Source organism: Haliotis cracherodii, unplaced genomic scaffold (genome assembly GCF_022045235.1).
Source record: "Haliotis cracherodii isolate W230 unplaced genomic scaffold, xgHalCrac1.p SCAF_9, whole genome shotgun sequence".
In the NCBI taxonomy this organism is placed as follows: Eukaryota; Metazoa; Mollusca; class Gastropoda; order Lepetellida; family Haliotidae; genus Haliotis; species Haliotis cracherodii.
This window is the reverse complement of record NW_027266343.1, coordinates 10,331,720-10,352,107: the sequence shown is the minus strand read 5'-3', so window position 1 is coordinate 10,352,107 and position 20,388 is coordinate 10,331,720. Positions and strand designations below refer to the sequence as shown.

The window sequence follows — 20,388 nt, the reverse complement described above, 5'->3', positions numbered from 1 at the left end:
TGGCAACAAGACGTCATTCATTGCGAAGGCGATATGTTAGATTGTCCAGATAAGAGGGACGTATGTGCTGAGAGAGTTATGTAACGGGTTGTCTAGCTTGAAGATGTGGTTTTGTCTATTTTCTCAGACATGTCAGAATTGCAGTTTGTTTTTTGTTGGTTAACGTCGTACTCAGCTAAATGCTGTTGTTTGTTTGTTGGTTGTTAACACCGCATAATTATTTCAGCTGTATGAGGGTACCGTAAATAATGGAGTCTGGACCAGACAATCCAGTGATTGACATCATGAGCATCGATCTACGCGATTGGGATACGATGACATACATCAACCGAGTCAACGAGCCTGACCAACCGATCCCGTTAGTCTCCTCTAACAAGCATGGGTTGCTGAAGACCAGCTGTAACCTGGATCTTCAGGGGTCGCCAGCTATGGACGGAGTCTAGAACTGACAATCCAGTGATTGATGTTATGATCCACGCTGTCTGGATACGCTATGACGTGTAATTAACAAAGTCAACGGGCCTCAACATGCACCGATTCATTTGGTCGGCCATACGACCCGCATAGGTCACTGGGGACGTATTGGAGCCTGGTGTTTGTGGTAGTTGCGTTTAAACCAAATTTTAACCATTTTTCAAAACTCTAAATATTAATTCCAAAACAAAACAGCAACAAAATTAATCATTTCCTGGTCTAAATTATGATGATGTGTTTGTTTATAAATAAACACTGTATTATAAACAACTTCTCGCTCCGTCAGGGTACAATGACGCAAAATCAACCAGGTCACCACGCCTCACACCCGACCCATTTAGTCGCCTCTCAAAACAAACATAGGCTGGTGGGGCCCTATTTTAACCCAATTATTTTAGGGTCCCGTGAAGATCCGGGGTAGAATAGGTCTTCAGCAATCATGCTTACCGAAAATGGCGACTATGCTTGTCGTAAGAGGCGACCACTAACGGGATCGGGTGGTCAGGCTGGCTGACTTGGTTGATGTATGTCATCGTATCCCAATTGCGTGGATCGATGTTCATGATGTCAATCACTGAATTGTCTGGTCCAGACTCGATTATTTACAGACCGCCGTCACGTAGCTGGACTATTGCTGAGTGCGGCGTAAAACAACCAACAATTTATACAGAGTTGTATGATGAATGATGTCTTCTTACAAAGTTTCAGGAAATATTGAATGGTTTATGAGTTACGCTCAGCGAAAACAAACACTCTTGTGAACCTTGTCCAATTGTTATTGTCTTAGAAAAGATATTTTACAAACACCTGAATAACAAACGGCACTAACCAGAAACGATCACTACCCTCATGCCTTGCAACAGAAATATATTTTTTAAATACCATATTCCTGAATAGCAAAAGGCGCCAGTTCAGGACAAGCCTGATGTGTATACAAAGTTTCATGAAGAAATATTTTTGAACGGTCTATAAGTTATGCTGCAAAAACATACCCTAACTTTATGCCTTGGAAACGTAAACAATAAAAGGTCCAACTTGTTGCCATGGTAACACAAAACTTGAAAATAAGAAAAGAGAAATGATAAACAGTTCATGCCTTGGAAACACAAAAGATAATTAAAATAATATAATACAGGACAGCAAAAAGCTTACGGTTTATGACTTAAGATCCGGATTCGGATCCGGATCCGGATCCGGAAACGAGACGTGACAGACGATGCCGATTTTGTATCCTCCGTTAAACGTCGTTGGAGCTGGGGATAAACTTCGAGTGTTTACTGAACTATTGACCGGGGTAATAATACAGTGCATATCACCAAGAGCATTTACCGTATTCGACGTAATAAGCGCCCCGCTCTAAGAAGCGCCCACGGCGATATTTATTAGTATATTGGCTTGTGAACAATCCCAATTGGCACCCCTTCCGATTGATCAATGTACACAAGACTTATTTATTCGTGTATAATACGCACTCGTGTGTTATATGCACCCTTAATTATGGACAATTAAATTCTGGAAAAATATATCTGTCGTATCTGTCATTTCAGGCTGTCAGAATAAACCACGAAATTTATCGTTCAACTCTGTTATTTTTCCACAAAAATACCTTTCTAATAAGAGCCCCCCTATTTCTAATTTTGAGAGCGCCCTGGGCGTTTATTACGTCGAATACGGTAATAGGGGAGTGAAATGGTGTGTTGAAAAAAATCACAGGTTTAGGCGCGAATACGTAGATTTTACGACTGCTTCAATCAACACCCACAATTGAGTTACCGTTACCCGCCAGCAGTGCATGTATGCTTGCGCGATCCTTGAACTTTCCTCAACATTTTGATAAGATAAAACAATTTTGTCCCTTATCTTCATAACAGACCATTGTCTGCTGTCGTATTGTCCATGACATGATTTTCGTATAAAAACTAGTCGCATACTGATAACGGTTTCCACACTCCGGCACTCCTCGCATCTTTCCGTAAACAACATGGTAGCTTTTCCCGGACTGGTACGAGTTGGTCATGAATGCGGTAGCGAGTAAAAGAGTTGTCGCCGCTTTGAGCTGTATTTTCCGTTATTACACTGCGTTTCGTGTAGTATGGACGGAAAGTCCCGATTGCCATATGGAGCAGTTGTTACGAAACTTGTACAAATACGAATTCCCCCTCCCACTGCGCCGAGATGAAATACATGGGAGTAAGACGAGCTGAATGTCTCACTGATGTGAAGTATTTATATATCGATTTAGAAAACACACACACAAAAACAACAAATGCAAAATGTCAGTCACTCTTCAAATTAAATGTTAAAGTTTCTTTGGGGTAAATATCGATTGCAACATTCTCAAAACGTGGTAGGAGTCTTTCCCGAAGTCAACCCCTTTACGAAGAAAAGGTTTTAACGATAGATCGAACTATCCATGCGTCGCAACTGTCAATGGACCGATGGCAAGTTTTTTTGTTTGTTTGTTTTGTTTGCTTGTTGTTTAACGCCGCACTCAGCAATATTCCAGCTATATGTCGGCGGTCTGTAAATAATCGAGACTGGGCCAGACAATCCAGTGACTGACATCATGAGCATCGATCGACGCAATTGGGATACGATGACAAGTCTCAATACTTAACATAGACGCCTCTCTAAAACATCGATTATATCGATAGTATCAATCAAACGCAATCAAATGCAATCAAATGAAGGCAACAAATGTTTATCGTTTACTTTTTCAATCGTTTTGATCCAAATTACATATCAGTTTAAAGGACATGTGGGTATCCATTCAGAAAACGTTCACTATTTTTTTCGGCCAGTAACTAGTGGAATGCCAGGTAAAAAGGTAGGACCCCAGGAACCTTTGATTGTCGTGAGAGGCGACTAAAGGGATCAAATGACTAGGCTCTGTGACTTGGTTGATTTCAGTCATCGTATCCCAATTACGTGGATCGATGTTCATGATATCAATCACTGGATTGCGTGGTCAAGACACGATTATTTATTTATTTGATTGCTGAGCGCGGCGTTGAACCAAAATAACCCCCAAAACAAATATACCCACAGAGGTATAGCTCTTTATGCCTCACAAATTCCAAACAATCTGCTAGTTTCAGGACTGGACGGAATCCTACATTGGTCCCAGGACTGGAAGGAATCCTACATTGGTTACAGGACTGGACGGAATCCTACATTGGTTACAGGACTGGACGGAATCCTACATTGCAGAGGTACTTATTAAACTACCCCAATGCGCCCACCGTCCTATAGCTGGAATATTGCTGAGTGCAACGATAAACAACAAACAAACAAACAAACCAACCAACCACAATGCTAACTTCTTTGAGAGGTATTCAGAAGTACTAAGTCAGGATAAGATAAATGGATGAACAACTTCTTTATTACAGTTAGGAGCGACGCATCACTTACTTGATAACGGTGTTAGAACCTACACCGAAACGTCGCTCCTAATTGTCATAAAGAAGTTGTTCATCCATATATCTTATCCTTACTTACAATTTACTATTGTATCAGCTGTACCTACATTGTCATTGTATCACAATAGTGATATTATCTATACTACTCAAAGTTTGCTGAGGATCAAATTTAAAAAAAGAGAAGAAATCATCCAACAAATTAAGATTGATATATCCCGTACACAAAGACTGGGTAACCCCTACAGGACCTCAGGTAGATGATGAATGGACAGAGGCATGCAATCATGAGCACGATGTGTTTGAAAACCTGTGTTTGGAAATATCGTGACAGAATCGTTGCACATCATTATCAGTGAGCACAACAACATTTGCTATTCGGCGTTAGAAATTGGCACTAGTCCTGTGGTCTGTCAAACTGCCAAAAGTTAAGGTATTCTAAGAACCAGTAGAAATTTGCCATTTTAAAGGGTTTTGCTATATGTTAACATTATAAGGACTAGTGGAGTAAAACTGTTAGTTTCTAACGCCGCACATGACAACTTAATTTTGTTCATTAAACATGTGTTCTCGCAATTTTGTCTTTGGCTATTTCAACTGATGCACACAATTTGACGTAGTGCCTTTTAAAGTGGCGATCCTTATCAAACTTACTAATACAGTAGAACACGGATATAACGAACACGGATATACCGAACACGGATACAAGGAACTGTTAAAAAATCCCCGATTTATCTCCAATATAATATCATATAAAATTTACGTATATAACGAACTCTCTACAGCGAACTGATATCTGATCACAGACAAGCCCATTTACCGCTAATTAGTGACGTGTATAGCGAACTGAGAAATCTCACTCAGTGTCAAACAACGGATATAACGAACTGATTTCTCTGGTCCCTTGTAGTTCGTTATATCAATGTTCTACTGTATATATCACAATACACGCAATAGATAAAGCCAGTCACCTTCATCCATTACCAAGGAACGCCTTGCTGTTAGAAGCGCACATAAAATAACAGCCACTCGCGTAGTTTCTCGGCACTTGGTTGATGGACGTTCAATGAGTTAAATGGATACGATGTCCCGTGTGAACATTTGCCTATAGCGCGGTCAACGGAAATGTACTCTCGAACCGTCAGCATCCAAACTATCAGTCGCGAATTGACACGTTCTAGATTTAGCATAAATAAATACAGAATAGACAGAATAAATACTTAAGAGACATTGTCACACGTTAGTGCTATACTGAAGGGAATCCAAAGACAATGTTTCCCCAGGTTTTAACGATATACTCGTCACAACTCGCATGTTTCCGTAACCTAAATAAACGTTCATGACCATCTCGTGCCATTCCGGATCTCCCCCCCCCCCCCCCCCCCCCACCCTCTCCCAATCCTAGTCTGTTCCTACAGGGTACTACTTTGGACCCCTGCCCCCCCCCCCCCCCCCCCCTTCTCGACCCCCTGCCTACCTACCCCTTCTCATCCCCCCCCCCCCCCCCCTTCTCGACCCCCTGCCTACCTACCCCTTCTCATCCCCTGTGCCCCCCCCCCCCCCCCCCCCCCAACACACACACACACACACACACACGAGTGAAGGGAACACCCCAGTCAACAATATTCCAGGTATATGTGTATATATAATCGAGTCTCGACCAGGGAAACCAGTGGTTGATAGCATGAACAAAGCCCCACGTCGCCATTTTTCGATGGCGCACAGTGATCAAGGGCCCACTTGCACAAAGCGCTAAGACTATTGTAAGCCTATGTTAAAGTATGGGAGTTATGGTCATCTTAGCGCTAAGATCGCTTTCTGCAAGCAGGCCAAGGTCACACATGTGAATTTCCGAGTGACAATTTAGTTGGCCATTATATTGAGACAAGGCCTTCGGTATATCCGACATCTGTTCAGCTTCTCGTATCACATATAAAACAATACATAACGAGTACTTGACACGCACAAGTCTTGTCTAGTCAACAGGTCAGAGACTTGGACACCCAAGTCTAGTAAACAATACCCTAAGTAGGATATAAATATGCCGAGTTTCCACCCGAGAGGGTATAAATTACGCGAACAATTGTTTATAGAGGACAACAAACCTTTGTAACAAGTGACACGCAAAGTCAAACCAATGTCGTTAGTGACCTTGACTACCGATTGTCGTTGTGAAAAAAAAAAAATTTTTAGATTCGAAAATTTAGAGTTATTGTTGACTTTAATCGACAACCAATAAATAACATGCTGAGATATGTGATTCAATTGTTAACGCAAGGGCCCTTATACAGCTGAATACACGTTATTACCCAATGCACGTATGACCTAATTACACATTCTGTATACAGGATGACAAGGACAAGAGGGAATGACAGTCTTCTGTAAGTATACTACTCACAAGAAGTTAAGGGCCACGCGATTCTTTCATATCGAAGAGAGGGTCACACAAAACATATGACAGTCTCCAGGGGAGGGTCAAAATATAAAGTGCGGTCACAAACAATATGTTCAAGGACATGGGGAGGGTTATCCAAAAATACGACGAGCATTAGGGGGGGGGGGGGGGGTCGTTATATTCAGTACATTAGTATAAATATAACCTTCACCCCCCACCCCCACCCGCTGTAATAAATGACCGGTCCCTACTATGGCATGAGGGATGGTAGGGTAGCCTAGTGGTTAAAGTGTTCGCTAGTTATGCCGAAGACCGGGGTTCGATTCCCCCCAATGGTACAATGTGTGAAGCCCGTGATATTGCTGGAATACTGCTAAAAGCGGCGTAAATCCAAACTCACTTACTCTCTCCCATGACATTGATATGAAAGAATAGAGTGATCCTTAACTTCTTTTGAGTAGCATAATCTCGTTTCTCCTAATATAGTTATAAAATGAATAAAGCCCTATGAGTGAGTGAGTGAGTGAGTGAGTGAGTATGGTTTTACGCCGCTTTTAGCAATATTCCAGCAATATCACGGCGGGGGACACCAGAGTGAGTGAGTGAGTGAGTGAGTGAGTTGGGTTTAACGCCGCCTTTAACAGTTTTCCAGTTGTATCACGGCGTGTCAGCTTAATGTGGGAGGAAAGCCCGAAGTAATGCAGGTCTCAGACGTTTACCACTTCGGTGAAACCCACGAGCACGGGTATTGTGCTGACAAACCTAGAAACATAATCGGGGCGAACCCACAATCATAGGTTTCTGGCGTGCCCAAGGGACGCACCTCTGCACAGCGAATCGCGGCGCCTTAGACGACTGAGCCACCTGTGCCCCCCGGGGGACACCAGAAATGGGCTTCACACATTATAAAGAAGAGATTTTGGTATCCAAAAGAAGTCACGTGGCACATAAGAACCAAGTTTACTTTTATACTTGCCAAAAAAACAAGTGTTTAAGCAGCGTATTTATCACAATAGAATGGAGATTTAATACCCTGGTTAATCAAGGACGCAACATACTTCTCAACCATTCGTGACCAACTCGTGTTATTCCGGGACAAGCCGAATAGCGACTCGTGCCCATCTCGTGGCCATTTTTGCGACCGGGTTCCGTCTTAGCGCAAACGGGCATACCTAAAATAATTGTCAACTTGTTGCATAATGGTTCACGCATTTTCCCCATATATTATTTATATTTTAGATGCAATTTAAAGCACATCGGGACGTGCAGAATTATACAGTATGATTGAATACATTAAACTGTGTCTTTGGTATATTTTTAGATGTAAGACATATGTAAAATCAAAAAATATTTCTGAGGGATTCTTTGACGAAGAACTTGAAATCATACGCGCATTCTGATTGGTTTGTCGTATTTTCGCACATAACATTCATCGATAGGGGGACGAGTCTTCTTGCAGGTTACGGAAAGGGGCGAGTGTTGACGAATGACTTCTCAACTTACGAAAGCTCGGCGTGAGCGGTTTGGGCCGAAAGCGTCCCGTGTGCAACGGAAGAATCCATTTTCATTGGACAGGGGATTGCGGTGGTGCGTGACGCGGTGCATGCATTCGTCACCACTCGCCCCTCTCCGCAATCTCCAAGAAGACTCGTCCCCCTATCGGCGAATGTTATGTGCGAAAATACGACAAACCAATCAGAATCCGCGTATGATTTCAAGTTCTTCGTCAAAGAATCCCTCCGAAATAATTTTTGATTTTACATATGTCTTGCATCTAAAAATATACCCAAGACATAGTTAAATGTGTTCAATCGTACTGTATGATTCCGCATGGTCCGATGTGCTTTAATTGCATCTGAAATATATAAAATATATGGGGAAATATATGTGAACCATTACGCAACGAGTTGACAATTGTTTTAGGTATGCCCGTTTGCGCTAAGACGGAACCCGGTCGCAAAAATGGTCACGAGAGGGGCACGAGTCACTATTCGGCTTGTCCCGGAATAACACGAGTTGGTAACGAATGTTCGTGCCAGTAAACCGGTCGCCAGCAAGCGAAAACTTTCGTGACTAACTCGTCCCATTCCGGTAGGTTACGGAAACACGCGAGTGGTGACGAATGCAAGCGAACAGACAACCGACTGGCCGACGAGCAAACCTTCCAACCCTGCTGCTTATCAACTGCGAGGATGAGGAGATGCGACACTCAGCGACACTCAGCTGCACCCATGACTGTTTCTTTCCATAGGCGTGTTCATCTTTTATATATTGGAAATCTCGAGGGCAACCGAAGTACAGTCCTATGTCTGATGAACGTTAAGAAGTAATTCAAACACTAGATCTGCTTCATTTTGCGTTATTGACACCCATTATTACACAACGGAAATTGTATCCATCGCAGGTTGATTAAATATGGAGCAAAACAGAAATATATCAACTTGTGTAAAACCATGCGCCGAACGGGAAATGCGTCTCCAACAACGGGCTAACCAATATAGTAAGGGCGACAACTCTTGTTGAAGAAACATCCAACTCCTCCAGTTTTGGGGCCAAATTTCGTTAAAAGCTTCCAAATGGATTTCATCCGAGCACTTCCGCCTTTCCCCATACAGCCAAGTCAAGCACATTATCTACCCCACGCCGGATTGTGCCCCTCGACACTGAGAGACCAATGGCGCGAAAGACCATCAAACATTTGGGTCAAGTATGGACGGTACCACTGCGCTCATCCAGTTTAAATATCAAGGCCATTGAGAAATGGGTTGTCTGCCGTCGCTGACATTTACCTCGGGACCGATCAAACCTTGGTATGTGTGTGTGTGTGTGTGTGTGTGTTGCCCCCAGGACCCGTCTCCACCCCCTGAATGTAAAAGTGATTCCATGCCCCCCCCCCCCAAAACACCAACAACAACAAAAAACAACAAACAAACAACAACAATAGAACAAAACAAAGATAAAAAAACAAGGGAGAGAGAGAGAGAGAGAGTGTGTGTGTGTGTTGCCCCCGCAACCCGTCTCCACCCCCTGTATGTAATAATGATTTCATGCCCCCCCGCAAAAAAACACACAAAAAAACAAACAACAACAACAAAAAACCCACAACAACAAACAAACAAAACCAAAACAACAACAAATAACACCCCCACCCTCCTGATAATAAATGTCCAGCCCCTTAATGATTAATTAATTTCATGATGTTTAATAGAAGAGTGATTTCTTCACAACCCCGCACATGTAGTTTTTGATAAATTTGGGCGTCCCCCTTCTGTTGCCGTGTCATTTTCACATGACATCCTCTCCTCTATAGTAAATGGCCAGTCCATTACTACAATTAATGAATGAGTGAGTGAGTGAGTGAGTGAGTGAGGTTTTACGCCGCTTTTAGCAATATTCCAGCAATATCACGGCGGGGGACACCAGAAATGGGCTTCACACATTGTACCCATGTCGGGAATCAACCCCGGATCTTCGGCGTGACGAGCTAACGCTTTAACCACTAGGCTACCCGATCGCCCTACTACAATTATTGAAAACTATCACATGAAACTTATACTGTAACACAAAAGGGAATTGTTGCCCCTTAGATAACTGTTTGTTTGTAATGTTCTGGTAATAGGGCACGATCTGTAAATAATCTAGTATGGACCAGCCAATCCAGTGATTGATATCATGAGCATCGCTCCACGCAATTGGGTTCGATGACATGCATCAACCATGTCAGCGAGCCTGACCACCGAACCCGTTAGTCGCCTTTTACGACAAGCATAGTGGCCTTTTATGGCAAGCATGGGTGACTGAAGACTTGTGGGTTCGAATCCCATTTAGCCCCGATTATGTTTCTAGGTTTGTCAGCACCATACCCGTTCTCGTGGTAAACGTCTGAGGCCTGCATCACTTCGGGCTTTCCTCCCACATGAAGCTGACACGCCGTGATATAAATGGAATCCTGTTAAAAGCGGCGTTAAACCCAACTCACTCGCATGTCAAGCCAAGAGTCGTTGTCTAAAGTGGGACAGCATGTCCCAGTTGTCTGAGAAACCTCAATTCGCTGTGTGTCCCGTAGGCACGCCAGAAACATACAATTGGTTCGAATCCTGGTTCGCCCCGATTATGTTTCTAGGTTTGTCAGCACCATACCCGTGCCCGAGGGCTTCACCAAAGAGATAAACGTCTGAGACCTGGATCACTTCGGGTTTTCCTCCCACATTCAGCAGACACGCCGTGAAATAACTGATAAGACAAACCCCACTCCCTCACTCGTTTTAAACATGTCATGCAAGGGTTTCCCAACAACAGCGTGTGTTGATTGACATGTGTACCGAGGCACCATGCTGAATAATGAATAATGCCACAACATATTATTTGTTTATTTAATCTTATTTTCTATTTGTTGTTGTGATGCTCTGATCAGGAACAGGTTGCTATATTTTGCTACACTCGTCGATGTCTGGGTTCAAACTATAGAAGGTAATGGGAGAATGACCTGAAACAATAATATTCAGTGAGTGAGTTGGGTTTAACGCCGCTTTTAACAGTATTCCAGTCATATCACGGCGTGTCAGCTTAATGTGGGAGGAAAGCCCAAAGTGATGCAGGTCTCAGACGTTTACCACCTCGGTGAAACCCCCGAGCACGGGTATGGTGCTCACAAACCTAGAAACATAATCGGGGCGAACCGGGATTCGAACACACAATCATAGGTTTCTGGCGTGCCCAAGGGACGCAACTCTGCACAGCGAATTGCGGCGCCTTAGACGACTGGGCCACCCGTGCCCCCCAATAATATTGAATTATCTGTTGATGACATCATCTTCCAAAAGTAAGGTTTTTTTTTGTTTTGTTTAACGCCACACTCAGCAATATTCCAGCTATATGACGGCGGTCTGTAAATAATCGAGTCTGTCGCCTCTTACGACAAGCCTTTTAGTGCAAGCATGGGTTGCTGAAGATGTATTCTACTCCGGATCTTCACGGGGAGACAATCATGGGTTGCTGAAGACCTATTCTATCCCGGATCTTCACGGGGAGGCAATCATGGGTTGCTGAAGACCTATTCTATCCCGGATCTTCACGGGTCTCTTCCAAAAGTAATTATCCAGTATTTGTGCTTGTGTTTCGCAAACAATTCACGTTGATATTTTAAAGTCGATTGTATACGACCCTTTGGGAAAGAGTGAGTTTGATTCATAGCCGATTTGAACAGTATTCCAGGTATTTTATCACGGCGTGTCGGCGTAATGGGTGAGGAACGCCTGGTGATGCAGGTCTCAGACGTTTACCACTATAGTGTTTGCTTGTTTGTTGTTTTACAACGCTCATAGAAATATTCCAGCTACATGACGGCGCTCTGTAAATACTCGAGTCTGGACCAGACAATCCAGTGATCAGTATCATGAGCATCGATCCACGCAACTGGGACCTACATCCCGACTTCCTGAATACCAACGTGACGCTTGGCAGTCTGTGGGGACAATCGTGAATTACCTATATTATATGTTTTGTTTGTTTGTTTGTTGTTTAACGCCGCACTCAGAAATAGTCCAGCTGCGGCGGCGGTCTGTAAATAATCGAGTCTGGACCAGACAATTCAGTGATCGACATCATGAGCATCGATCTAAGCAATTGGGATACGATGACATGCATCAACCAAGTCAGCGAGTCTGACCACCCGATCCCGTTAGTCGTCTCTTATGACAAGCGTTGTTGCCTTTTACGGGAAGCCTGGGTTGGTGAAGACCTGTTGTAACCCGGATCTTCACGGGACCATGCCATCAGGACGCAACATCGTCCAGCACACACATTGCAACCACTCATAATCTTCACGAGTCGTCTCCTCCGACACGTATGGAGTATTGGGGACCTATACTGGGATCCCCACTGGAATTCTAAGAAGTACTGTGACAGCAAACCAGGGGTCATAATCGAGGATTAGAACCAGGGGTCATAATCGAGGATTAGAACCAGTGGATCCTATCTACTAAGGGACACAACTCTGCAATGTGAATGGTGACGCCAACTTATGCCACATAAGCCGTCAGGTCATCAACAATACAGACACTGAGGTCAATGTAGGCATGGTTCCCCGAGATAGCAAAGCATAGAAATAATCTACTACTAGAAACAGCACTCGCTTGGTAAGATTCATTTACATGCTAAAAATAAACAAACACAAAGAGACACGAAAGAAATATTACGTGTCAGAAAAACATTACCGTGAGATGAGCTTACTGTAGTTCGACCAAAGTCCAGGTCACAGCGACCTTTCAAACTCGGTCACTCACGTAATAAACATGTACAAGCAACGGATATGTACCAGGCATGGAGCTGACGCTCCGGCCTGCTCGGTGATATATACATGTGTCAATCACTGTACATTTCTCAGGACCTACATCCCGACTTCCTGAATACCAACGTGACGCATGGCAGTCTGTGGGGACAGTCGTGAATTACCTATATGATATGTCTTGTTTGTTTGTTTGTTGTTTAACGCCGCACTCAGAAATAGTCCAGCTGCGGCGGCGGCGGTCTGTAAATAATCGAGTCTGGACCAGACAATTCAGTGATCGACATCATGAGCATCGAACTAAGCAATTGGGATACGATGACATGCATCAACCAAGTCAGCGAGCCTGACCACCCGATCCCGTTAGTCGTCTCTGACAGGCATAGTCGCCAAGACTGGGTTGCTGAAGATCGATTCTAACCCGGATCTTCACGGGGGCGTGGCTACATGTAAATAGCCGCATATATCGGCACACCCATGTTTGTAAGCAAATGTTGTACACAGTCTACGTGATGACATACAGCTATGGGTTGTCAACTTCATTTTCAAACCTGGATTTCAGAAGAGGTGAGGTGAGGTGAAATGGGGTTTAACGTCGCGTCCAAGATTATTGCACTTATATAGCGACGTACTAATCCGGACTGATGCCCATTTATAGTGCTAGCACACTGAGATACCATGCCGCAGACACAGTATACTGACTCCGAGCCGACCAGTCCTTGTTTTAGCCCCTTAATGCCGAGCGCCAGACAGGGTAACAACAAGTACCATCTTTTTAACGTCTTTTGGTATGACGCGGCCGGGGATCGAACCCCGGACCTTTCGCTCTCTAGGCGGACGCTCTACCACTACACCACAGAGGCGGTCGGATTTCAGAAGAAAAGCAAAACATAGTTTTGTCTCTCACGGCGTCACATCAGCGATCGGGACTACGAAAAATATTGCATTTCTGTTTCTCGCCATGGAGATATCTCCAAAATATGACAGTAAGTTCTCATATAAGTTAGTCCACATCCTGTTAACAGAGTTTTAAAACAAGGAAGTACGGAAGGCCCACACTATCTTCTATATTCCTTCCCTCTTCAAAATAATGTAAAATTTCGCCACATCGAAATATATATATATATCACGGATGGAACAGTATCTGTGGTAACGAATTCATGGGAAACAAAGATATGTAACATATTTCACATTATTAATCATTGATTGACGAGGATTAATATCCGCTAGACCATATTGAAATAAGGAATGTCGGAAATAAAACAGAATCGGTAGAACCTTGCATCGGAATCGACGATACGAAATGAGTGAGTGAGTATTGTTTACGCCACTTTTAGCAATATTCCAGCAATATCACGGCGGGGGACTCCAGAGATGGGCTTCACACATTGTACCCATGTAGGGAATCGAACGCTTTAACCACTAGGCTACCCGACCGCCCCCGATACGAAATCGTGTCAAGATCCTCACAGCGATAGCCCTTTGGTTTTACACCGCTTTAAGCGATATTCATCATAAAGATGACTATTTTGACCCTTGGCAAATATTGAGTGAGTGAGTGAGTTGGGTTAAACGCCGCTTTTAACAGTATTCCATCATATCGCGGCGTGTCAGCTTAATGTGGCAGGAAAGCCCGAAGTGATGCAGGTCTCAGACGTTTACCACTTCGGTCAAACCCACGAGCACGGGTATGGTGCTGACAAACCTAGAAACATAATCGGGGCGAACCTTGATTCGAAGCCACAACCATAGGTTTCTGGCGTGCCCAAGGGACGCAACTCTGCACAGCGAATCGTGGCGCCTTAGACGACTGGGCCACCCGTGCCCCCCAACAAATATTGAGTAGAATAGTTTAGCATAGTGATAATGTAAGGGGAAGTTGGGTGTTTTTTTAAACATTAGACCGCAATCTCGAATCAATCTGATTAAATATACAAGCGAAAATTAATCAGGGAAGTAGCAAGTCAGCCGTTAAGCTGCTTTATATTCACTATGACGATCATTCGGCACCGCTCGCCCCTTTCCGTGACCTGCAAGAAGACTCGTCCCCCTATCGACGAATGATATTTGCGAAAATACGACAAACCAATCAGAATGCGCGTATGATTTCAAGTTCTTCGACAAAGAATCCCTCCGAAATAATTTTTGATTTTACATGTGTCTTGCATCTAAAAATATTCCCAAGACACAGTTAAATGTGTTCAATCATACTATGATTCCGCATGTCCCGATGTGCTTTACTTGCATCTGAAATATATATAATATATGGGGAAATATATGTGAACCATTACGCAACGAGTTGACAATTGTTTTAGGTATGCCCGTTTGCGCTTAGACCGGTCGCAAAAATGGTCATGAGAGAGGTACGAGTCACTATTCGGCTTGTTCGGCTAGCAAAAATCCCGGTATTGTGCCCAGGGCCTTAATACATAAAAGGCGGTGTGGGTTAGCCTAGTGGTTAAAGCGTTCGCTCGTCATCCCAGATTCGATCCCTGATATTGCTGAAAGCGGCGTAAAGCCATACTCACTTGTGAGTGAATGAGTTTGGTTTAACGCCGATTTGAACAGCATTCCAGCTATAACACGGCGTGTCAGCTTAATGTGTGAGGAAAGCTCGAAGTGAAGCAGGTCTTTGACGTTTACCACCTCGGTGAAACCCCCGAGCACGGGCATGGTGCTGACAAACCTAGAAACATAACAGGGGCGTACCTGGATTCGAACCCACAATCATAGGTGTCTGGCGTGCCTAAAGGCGCGACTGCACAGCGAATTGCAGCGCCTTAGACGACTGGGCCACCCGTGCCCCCTACTTCTTAAGACATGAGCAAGCTGTCATGGTGACTCCGACTTTTCAAAGGCAAGGCGAAATTCGATCCAATGAGCGAAAACATGTAAACTGTCCTGGCAAGCGCAAGGACATGGACGTTGGTATTACGCGACATCTCCGCATTCCAAAAACTGGTTGAAGCCTATTTCTTATTTTGGTAGTCTGTCATACAGACCCTGAAAGAAATATATCCAATACAGCCCATGCAAGTCTATAATGTTAAACAAGTTTGTTACTGCAGTATCCGTTTCTGAAAATGAAGAAAGTCTCTGGGCTCCTTTTTCTTATATTTTGTCATATATATATTGTCATTATAATTTGTTTATAATAACTATTTTTTTCGGTAAAATATGATCATTTCAGAGATTAGATGTAAGTCTAGTTTGGGTAAACAGTTTTTTATCTGTCCAGGGGCAAACCTGACAGACTCCAAGCCATTGTTATGGTACGTCGATTTCTAGCTGTGGTAAACTGTTCCCTGTTGTTTAGCTGTAAATAATACGTGCAACTCAATATGGCTTTTGTTTCCCTGTTTACAAACATGTTTACACTGTGACATAGCCACCTGTCTGAGGGTAGCGTGTCCGGGGATTTGGCGCCTAATAACAGCGTGTTTATTAAGAGCGTACATTTGTGAGTGAATGTTGTTTAACGCCGCAGCCTCCAGGTGTCAAGCTACATTATGGCAATAGGTCTGGATTTTGCAAACCAGTGACCTAAAACATGGGCATTGATCTACGTAATCGGGGTACTGTGACACGTAAAGATAAGGCAAATTGTGGGTTTGAATCCAATGCTTGCCGTAAAAGGCGACTATCAATAACTGGACTGTCTGGTCCGGGTTCGATTATATATGACCGCCGTCATATAGCTGGAATATTGCTGAGTGTGGCACCAAACAAACAGAAAAACAGTACATGCCGTTCTGAAGTTATTGGCCCAGAGAAGCTTCCATATATCAATATCACTATCTACCCAGAGAAGCTTCCATATATCAATATCACTATCTAGAGTCCCCTGCATAGGTATTGTTGGAATATTATTTAATGGGCGTAAAACTACACACTCAACATATATTTGATGAAGTTGGCAGTGTGTGTGTGTGTGTGTGTGTGTGTGTGTATATATATATATATATATATATGGAAAATAATGACTCATACGCGTGTGTAATTAGGTGCTATGGTCATTAAGAAATGACATCGTGACTTGCTCAGTCGTCAGTGTCTATTTCAAGAACCATCGATCTTCTTCGGCAATCATGAGACACTTGGCACGTTTGATTGACAACCAGCTGTGTCCAGCACGCGCATATCGATACATGTATATTTCACGTTACCGAGTTTCTCATGAACAATCCTATCATGTTGACATCCAGCCATCTGTGTACATATCCTGTCGACAAGGAGAACATGTTTTATGCATTCTTTCAATCGTTACCAGTCTGTTACATTGGCCATTTTAAGGAAAACGGACAGCTTCCTTCGAATCATAACATACATTTATACGTGGAGTTTATTGTGATTATTAAAATGATTGTGCGGCAAGCCAGCGTGGAAACTAACCCGAAATATCATTACCTACGCGGTAGCTAGGCCTCTCTTGTTATATTTCTTTAGAGCCTGTTTTATTTGGTTCTTGGGTGTCGTAAGAGGCGACTAAAGGGATCGGGTGGTCAGGCTCGCTGACTTGGTTGATGCATGTCATCGTATCCCAATTGCGTGGATCGACCCACGATGACATAAATTCTTCCAAGGCACACACCGTTACCACCCGATCCCCATTAATTGCATGCTGGTTTACGCCGCACTCAATATTCAGCTGTATGATGGCGGTCTGTCAATAATCGAGTCTGGACCAGACTATTCAGTGATTGACAACACGAGCATCGATCTCGACGATTAGGACACGATGACATGCATCAACCAAGTCAGCGAGCCAGACCACCTGATCCCTGTTGTGGTTAGGGTTCTCGCGACGCGCGTTAGGTTATGGGTATCTGTTCGAACTGGAATCCCTAAAGTGTGAATACATCAGGGCTCTGCGAATACATCACAACCTCTTCGAATACATCGTGAATACATCGTGAATACATCGTGAATACAGTGCATCGGGGCCAGCAACGCCACTGCAACGACTATCATGGCTGACATACATGTGTTATCACGGACGTTGTCGATGGCCTGAATGCACAAGAAAGCTTGCATGGGCCGGTCTCCCTATCTCTGACACTGCAGATTTCAAATATTACTGTTATCATTGTTAAAGTTGGTCACGAACACGTGTTTCTATAGTTCAACGGTAAATTCATGAGGCACTCGTGTTTGTAACTTGTGCCTTACTCAATTTGAGTGAGTGAGTGAGTGAGTGAGTGAGTGAGTGAGTGAGTGAGTTGGGTTTAACGCCGCTTTTAACAGTATTCCAGTTATATCACGGCATGTCAGCTCAATGTGGCAGGAAAGCCGTAAATGATGCAGGTCTCAGACGTTTATCACTTCTGTGAACCCCACGAGCACGGGTATGGTGCTGCCAAACCTAGAAACATAATCGGGGCGAACCGTGATTTGAACCAACAATAATAGGTTTCTGGCGTGCCCAAGGGACGCAACTCTGTTACTCCATTTGAACAGTTGGCAGTAAAGTAATTATCACATATTTAGAGTCATCTGAAGGCACAGGTGAGATGAATTGGCTGTAACTGTTTGCTGACTGCGTAACTAGAAGTAAAAAGTCAATATTAACTATAGACAGTGATTAAAAGTGAGGGGACGTTGAAACGATAGCGAGGTTTTTACGTCAAAAAGACCAAGCTATATTAGTGTGCGAATGATGTCACGTGATGAGGGTGTGCCGTCATTGAAGTTGTAGTCATGTGACCTGGTATTGTTTAAATCAGAAACAACAAATGACAGTGAGTGAGTGAATGAGAGAGTTCACGCCAAATGTCAGCTTAAAATTGGAGATGCTCAAGTGATGCAGGTCCTAGACGTTTCTTGGTGAAACCCACGAGCCCGGGTAAGGTGCTGACAAATCAAGCATCGGAATGCGTGCGAATCTGGGATTCGAACCCACGATAATCGAAACCACTCCAAGGGACACAACTCTGCTCAGCGCGTAGCGGGACCTTGGCCATCAGTGGTATATCATGCGAAGGTAACAAATTATATATGTTATTGGAAAAATAACTGACAATTGTTTTTTCTTCTGTTAATGTTTTTAAGTGTATTCCTCCATCGTACCTTCTCACCTATCTATCCCAGTTGGAAATCCCCTAACCCCATCATCCAGCACGCCAAGCCTACCATCAAACTCGGTCCACATCACACCTGACCTTTACGACCCCTGACCTCAGCGATGACCGTGCCCTGTGACTGACCACATCTTGACCACGAATTGTTGGTGTACCTGGATTGATATGCTTAACCTTTTAAGCCTAACATATTTTCCTAGTGGAGTGAGTGAGTGAGTTTGATTTTAGCAATATTCCAGCAACATCACGGCGGGGGAAACCAGAAATGGGCTTCACACATTGTACCCATGTCGGGAATCGAACCCGGGTTTTCGGCGTGACGAGCGAACGCTTTAACCACAAGGCTACCTGACCGCCCCATTATACAGGATGTCAACCACTAGAGAGAATGCCCACTTCTGTAAGGCTTGGTAAAATATACTCCTCAAAACAAGTTAAGGACCACCCGATACTTTCATATAAGTTAATATGCCATGCCTGATCTGCTATAATAGCATGAAAGAATAGGGTGGCCCTTAACTTCTTTTGAGTGGAATACTTATGCTCTCGTTCGGCAAATGTCAACGAACATTAAACCGTAAACATCATCCCTGCCCATCCCAGCAGAGGGCGTTCCAACGTGCATGGAAAGTACAACCAACCCATACATATCTCAAATAGTTTTTTTTTAAAAGTCGAAATACGGATTCTAGCGTACATATAGTTTTCATAAAACATAAAAATTACACGAAACTTCGTGTTACCTTTATCCTTGTGATGGTGATGAACGGCCGAGTGCAACATGGATGAAAACTTGTTGGTCAACTTGACAGGCGAACCGATGGTCACCATTGTCTATTCGAATGACTCCCACAAGTAAAAATATCCCTGTCCGGTGGTCAACAACGTACTGGTAGGCTCCTCCGGGGACAGATTCGTACTTGTTCGTTGGTGTAAACACAAGAGAATGTGATTCGGTCGAAATTTAGCAGCATGCGATAAGCGGGCTTGCCCTGCTTATTTCGTGCCCAGGTCGCCGAACCGTTGCGGATAGGTACGTAGTGCGCAAAGAGGGTGACACTGACTTGTGTCCTGTGCAAACAAAGTGCTGATTGACTGGGACGCTCGGTATAGTCCGACCACGTTGAGACGGACTGCCGCTACTCTAATGGAGCTTCCTGTCGCTTGGGTGACAATTCGAGTGACTGACGTTGATATTTTTCTCGTCTTCTCTCGGGACAAAATTCCACAGGTGTGTTGATATTGCAGCAGTCAAAACGGCCTATATTTTTTAATTTGATGTTTACATGATATACGATTTTTCCAAAGTTGATCACATTGACCGCGAAACTGACGTTCATAAGCGTGTGAACGACACAATTTGAGGTGAGGTGAAATGGTGTTTAACGTCGCGTCCAAGATGATTGCACTTATATAGCGACGTGCATGTATGTGTGTGCGTGTGGCTGCTTGTACTAGTCCGGACTGATGCCGATTTATAGTGCTAGCTCACTGAGATACCATGCCGCAGATTAACATGGATACCCCACTCAGACACAGTAAACTGACTCCGAGCCGACCAGTCCTTGTTTTAGCCCCTTAATGCCGAGCGCCAGACAGGGTAACAAGAAGTACCATCTTTTAACGTCTTTTGGTATGACGCGGCGGGATCGAACCCCGGACGCTCTACCACTAGACCACGGAGACAGTTACACAATTTGACGTTCATAGTTTTTCACGAGTGTGTGATCTGGAAATGAC

General features: G+C 43.8%; 1 protein-coding gene across 2 annotated transcripts in view; it reads right to left on the bottom strand.

Moving 5' to 3' along the window:
* The window catches only part of LOC139453416 (serine/threonine-protein phosphatase 2A 55 kDa regulatory subunit B alpha isoform-like), a 37,198-nt gene extending 17,487 nt beyond the window's left edge, over positions 1-19,711 (bottom strand). Inside the window, exon 1 of one of the 2 annotated variants that reach the window (XM_071235107.1) lies at positions 19,392-19,711. In XM_071235107.1, the coding sequence (XP_071091208.1) occupies positions 19,392-19,479 (88 nt within the window). In that variant the 5' untranslated portion in view covers positions 19,480-19,711. The remainder of the gene's footprint in view (positions 1-19,391) is intronic. The other variant, XM_071235108.1, reaches the window with a different exon arrangement.
* Between the last annotated feature and the right edge of the window lie 677 nt (positions 19,712-20,388).